The sequence below is a fragment of the Sebastes fasciatus genome, chromosome 24, assembly GCF_043250625.1.
Source record: "Sebastes fasciatus isolate fSebFas1 chromosome 24, fSebFas1.pri, whole genome shotgun sequence".
NCBI lineage: Eukaryota > Metazoa > Chordata > Actinopteri > Perciformes > Sebastidae > Sebastes > Sebastes fasciatus.
In genome coordinates, this window is record NC_133818.1 from 961,378 (window position 1) to 967,259 (window position 5,882).

The window sequence follows — 5,882 nt, forward strand, 5'->3', positions numbered from 1 at the left end:
TTAATCTCTGAATCTCAAAATGTATGTGAACTGTTTTCCTTCCAAGTTCTTGAATTGAAGAATATAACTTTAGATTTAGAGTTATGACTTTTTGTAATCGACATGTTTGACATATTTATATTCTCAGATTTCTGACTAAATCTAAATTGGACTTTAATCCCAGAATTCTAACTTTAATCTCTGAGTTTAAACTTGATCTGATGATTTGGAAGAATTTAAAGATTTGTTTTATAATCGTGACGTTAATCTCAGAGGGAAATATTTTCCTGTTGGTTGTGGCGCTCTTGGTCTTCCGTACAGTGGAGATAAAAGGTGATAAATGAGTTCCAGGTGGAAACTGAAGGTTAGACGTTCGGTTGGCAGACAGCACTGTGGCGGCAGCATGGCGGCAGCATGGCGGCAGCATGGCGGCAGCATGGCACACGAGACGCTCAATACATATAAATATAAATATAGAGAGTAATAAATAAACACTGTCGGTACGGCGGCTGTGATTGGTCAGTCCTGGTCAGTCCTGGTCAGTCCTGGTCAGTCCTGGTCAGTCCTGGTCTGAGAGGTCCAATCAGGTGGCTGTTATTTAATGTTCTTGAGTAGCGAGGTGCGGGCGTTCACCACCGCCTTGAAGGCGTCCTCGCTGCCGGGGGCAACGCACTTATCCGGGTGCAGCAGCACCGCCAACTTCCTGTACGCCTTGTTCACCTCCTCCCTGGAAACGAGCAGGCGGGAACCAACGAGCAGGCGGGAACCAACGAGCAGGCGGGAACCAACGAGCAGGAGGGAACCAACGAGCAGGCGGGAACCAACGAGCAGGAGGGAACCAACGAGCAGGAGGGAACCAACGAGCAGGAGGGAACCAACGAGCAGGAGGGAACCAACGAGCAGGCGGGAACCAACGAGCAGGAGGGAACCAACGAGCAGGCGGGAACCAACGAGCAGGAGGGAACCAACGAGCAGGCGGGAACCAACGAGCAGGCGGGAACCAACGAGCAGGAGGGAACCAACGAGCAGGAGGGAACCAACGAGCAGGAGGGAACCAACGAGCAGGAGGGAACCAACGAGCAGGCGGGAACCAACGAGCAGGAGGGAACCAACGAGCAGGCGGGAACCAACGAGCAGGCGGGAACCAACGAGCAGGAGGGAACCAACGAGCAGGAGGGAACCAACGAGCAGGAGGGAACCAACGAGCAGGCGGGAACCAACGAGCAGGAGGGAACCAACGAGCAGGCGGGAACCAACGAGCAGGCGGGAACCAACGAGCAGGAGGGAACCAACGAGCAGGCGGGAACCAACGAGCAGGAGGGAACCAACGGGAGACACAAAAACAAAACACATGTTGTAGAATAGAATAATATCTACTACTATATAACTACTACATCATATAATATAACTACTACTATAACATAATACTATATATAATAACTACCACTATAACAGAGTATAATAAAATATAATACCACTATAACTGAGAGTACAACTACTCAGAATGACGAGTTCATATTAATGTAAATAAATATCATTTATTTTTAGATGTATTCAGTGTATTTTTACTTATATAAATATAATGTATTTTTACTTATATAAATATAATGTATTTTTACTTATATAAATATAATATATTTTTACTTATATAAATATAATATATTTTTACTTATATAAATATAATATATTTTTACTTATATAAATATAATATATTTTTAGTAATATAAATATAATATATTTTTACTTATATAAATATAATATATTTTTACTTATATAAATATAATATATTTTTACTTATATAAATATAATATATTTTTAGTAATATAAATATAATATATTTTTAGTTATATAAATATAATATATTTTTAGTAATATAAATATTATGTATTTAGTAATATAACTAATGTATTTTAAGATATAAGTATACTTTGTATTGAGTTGTGTGCAGACTGATGTTAACCACTGATCTGAACTCACCGCGTGGCTCCAGGTTTGACCCCCAACATGTCCCATGAGTCTTTGCTGCTCCGGATGCGTCGGATGGTGTCGGCCTGCTCCTTGGTGAAGCCGACGCTGACCTCGGCCACCGGGCGCTTCCCTCCGTTCTCACACATGTCGGTGATGGAGGAGAAGAACGCCTGAAAGACGGAACGCCACGTCATCAAACCATTTATTCATTTATGAGTTCTCATTAAGGTTATGAACGTTTACCTGGAACATCTCGTTGATTCCCTCGCCGCTCTGCGCCGACGTCTCAAAGTACGTGAAGCCTCTGGACTCCGCCCACAGACGGCCCTCGCCCTCGTCCACCACCCGCCGCTTCGTCAGGTCCACCTGAGAACAGGAAGTCAACATGTACAGCATCTCTCTATAGGAACCACAGCTTCTGATTGGTTCCCGCCGCGGCGGCGTGCGAGTCTCACCTTGTTGGCGCAAACGATGAACACGATGCTGTCCATGTTGGCCTGAGAGCCCATTTCCTGTTTCATCTCTCCGAGCCAGCTGTCGAGGGCGTCGAAGCTTTCCCTGAGGCCGACGTCGTAGACCAGCAGCACGCCCTGGCTGTCCTTATAGAACTCGTTACGCACCTGAGACGCACGCCAAGCACGCCACGCACGCCACGCACGCCAAGCACGCCAAGCACGCCAAGCACGAAGTTATTAAGATTAGAACAGAATTTAGATCAGAGAATAAGAAGATAAAGGTGAAGAGACTCACCTCGTAGAAGAACGGATGACCGGCCATGTCGAAGATGTTCACTTTGATTTCTCTGTCACGAACCTGAACCCTGAACACAACACACTTTTACTAATATTACTAGTACTACTACCACTACTACTACTACTAGGATATTAACATAGTTCCCACAGAGTACATGTACTTACTTGGTGACGCCGTAGTCGATGCCGATCGTGGCTAGATACTTGGGAACGAACCTCTTCTCGCAGTAGCGTTTGATGATGCAGCTCTGAGAAGGAGAATGTATTAATAATGAGCTAGAGCAGCTCTCACGGCAGACTCCATTCACAAATCCATCAGTTTAAAGGTGAACAACTGAATGAAGACAACAGGAGAGACGTTCAAAAGAAAACAGATTGTTTAATCTGAATATTAATCTTAACAAACGAGATGTAAGCCCAACTTTAGTGAACATTTTGTCAATTTTAGGGTACTTTGTTAGTGAACTAAACCTCAATGTATAAAAACATAATTCATGATTATTCTAGAATCATTAGATTAGACTAATTTATAATGTCTGGGTTCTCCTGGTACAGAGGTCTTTAAGCAACCTGCGTCTCCGGATCCACATGAGGCTCTTCAGATCCTCTCCAGCGGCTCCGAGGAGCTTTAAACACCAAGAACTGGTCTTTGTTTACATTTTCATTATTATTGATCATCGTTGTAGGTCTATGGTACGACGGTATGACGGAGTATTAGGGCCACATTGAGGAGAAATAAAACATCTGAGATTTAGAGAATAAAGTCACAATATTATAAAGTAATATTACGACCTTATTCTCGTAAAGTTGTGACATTATTGTGTAAATCTCCGATGTGTTTTCCCTCAATGTGGCCCTAATGCTCCGTAGTACATTGTCTCTTTGGCCCTCACTGCATTAGACTGATATACTATATACTGAGACTATAAGCTGTGTTTCCTTCATCACAATGATCACGTTTTGTGGCTCCAGACAGATTTTTATTTATTTTTTTGCCTAAAATATCTCTTTAGATAGTAAAGGTTGCTGACCCCTGACCCCTGACCCCTGACCTGGCACATTCGGCTCACACATTAACACATTAACACATATTAAGACATTAACACATTACACACCAGGCTTCATTACAATATCATCCTGTTTATCTGGCTCACTTGGTTGGCTGCTGGATCAACACAGCAGGAAGAAACGTTCATAAAACACTAATTATTCAATATTAAGAAGTAATTTATAAGCCGAATTTCAGAGGACACATTGTTCTTTAGAAAAACATCTTTATTAATGTTAATCTGTGTTTTAATATCATCAATAAGCAAGGAAGCATGAAAGTAGATGTTTTTTATATGGAGTCTGGTGCTGGAATCAGTGTGAGGTTTATAACCAGCTGCTGTCAGCTGATCTATAATATAATATTATATTATATTATATTATATTATACATTATATAATGATTCTAATGCCTTACTTTTCCTACTTCAGCGTTCCCCAGGCTGATCACTTTGACTCTCAGGGACTTCTTGTTGTCTCGTCTCTTCGGGATGTTGGAGGATTCCATCAGGAGGTCTGGTCTGGTCTGGTCTGGTTCTGGTGGAGTGATCAGGCTCTACTGGATACTACAGGTTCTGCTGCAGAGAGAAGAGCTAACGGCTAGCAGCTAGAGGCTAACAGAAGCTAACAGAAGCTAATGAAGCTAACAGCTGTTCTGTTGTTGTTGTTGCAGCTAAATACCACTTCCGCCCTGCCTTCTTCTTCTTCTGGGGTGTTTATTGTTGGTTGGTAAACCAGCTTAGAGGAGCATCACCTCCACCTGCTGGAGGAGTGGAGGACTGGAGGACTGGAGGACTGGAGGACTGGAGGAGTGGAGGACTGGAGGACTGGAGGAGTGGAGGACTGGAGGACTGGAGGACTGGAGGACTGGAGGACTGGAGGACTGGAGGACTGGAGGACTGGACCAGGAGACTGGCAGGAAAATATAATAATAAAATAAATTAATAAAAAACAAAAACAAAATAAAAATGTATGATTATTATTAATAATAATAATAATAATAATAATAATAATAATTAAATTCTCTCCATTATTCCTGTTGGCCTTAAAGGGACTGTTTGTAACTTTTGAAGCGTATAAATGTACCGGGTCGGGACACATGCTCGCTCTCGTCTCCTCTGCCTGCCTTCACTCACACACCACGCTCCTTCTCTCTCTCTCTCTCTCCACCTCTCACGTGCATGCTGCTCACTCCACACTGCAGAAGAGTTAGTTTAGCTCTGAGAATATCTAGTGAATGATCAGTGGACGTTTGTGCAGAAATAACTGCTGCAGCTCCTCCAGACCAACAGAGGTTTCCCGTGTCTTGTGAAGTGACGGGGCTCCGCAGAGAGAAACGTTATCGTCTCCCCCGTTCCCTCCGGCCGCGGTCGGGAGGCTGAGGCAGGAAAAGCCAACACTAGGATCAGCATTGATTCATGGAGAGACCTTGGTCTGGTCAGCTAACATTACTGCCAAGCAGCTGAAATATAGAGTGATATGGTGCTTTTAGCTGACGTGTGTCTCCTCACTGTGTTGAGCGATGCTCCTTCATGTCTATGTAGAGCGAGCACAAGCGCCAGCAACAGGACGCTGACTTTAGTTGACTTAACGGACACAGGTGAAGCTGTTAACAACACATTATGATTCTCACTAACAGGCCCTTTAAGTGCTTTATAAATACTGTGAAAGTAATGAAACACTCAATCCACAGAGGAACACACAGCCCGGATTCAGAAACTCTGCGTTTGAAACAAGCCGTCAGGATTTCTGTCCATTTGTGATGTCACAAATATACAATATATAGACCCTTACACGGTTTTAAACAATCTAAATGTGTCCCAGTTTATTTCCTGTTGCAGTGGATGTGAATGACATCAGCTGACAGGAAGTACGCATGGACCCAAGCCGTTGCCTAGCAACGCAATCCTGTTGCAATCCTGTTGCAAGGCCTCGGCTCCTGTATCTAACGTCGCTCATCACGCTGCTACTTGGAGAGACAAACATTTTCTGAGGTGGTAGTTGGAGAAAAAAGTTTGAGAACCTTAAAATGTTAAAATCCCCTTAAAATAATCTTAACATTATTTTACAGTTACAAATAAGCAGATTGATTTCATCATAGTATTATGAAAATATATTATTTTTTTGCAGTAAACTT

General features: G+C 42.9%; 1 protein-coding gene across 1 annotated transcript in view; it reads right to left on the minus strand.

Annotated features, from left to right (window-relative positions):
* The window catches only part of dnajc27 (DnaJ (Hsp40) homolog, subfamily C, member 27), a 5,456-nt gene extending 1,087 nt beyond the window's left edge, over positions 1 to 4,369 (minus strand). The window contains exons 1-8 of the mRNA XM_074627214.1: positions 4,164 to 4,369; positions 2,865 to 2,947; positions 2,698 to 2,767; positions 2,403 to 2,567; positions 2,191 to 2,313; positions 1,957 to 2,117; positions 526 to 706; positions 1 to 495 (exon numbers count right to left, since the gene is read on the minus strand). The exon at positions 1 to 495 is cut by the window's left edge and continues 1,087 nt beyond it. Coding sequence (XP_074483315.1) covers positions 574 to 706; positions 1,957 to 2,117; positions 2,191 to 2,313; positions 2,403 to 2,567; positions 2,698 to 2,767; positions 2,865 to 2,947; positions 4,164 to 4,253 — 825 coding nt within the window. The 5' untranslated portion in view covers positions 4,254 to 4,369 and the 3' untranslated portion in view covers positions 1 to 495; positions 526 to 573. The remainder of the gene's footprint in view (positions 496 to 525; positions 707 to 1,956; positions 2,118 to 2,190; positions 2,314 to 2,402; positions 2,568 to 2,697; positions 2,768 to 2,864; positions 2,948 to 4,163) is intronic.
* Positions 4,370 to 5,882: the final 1,513 nt, after the last annotated feature.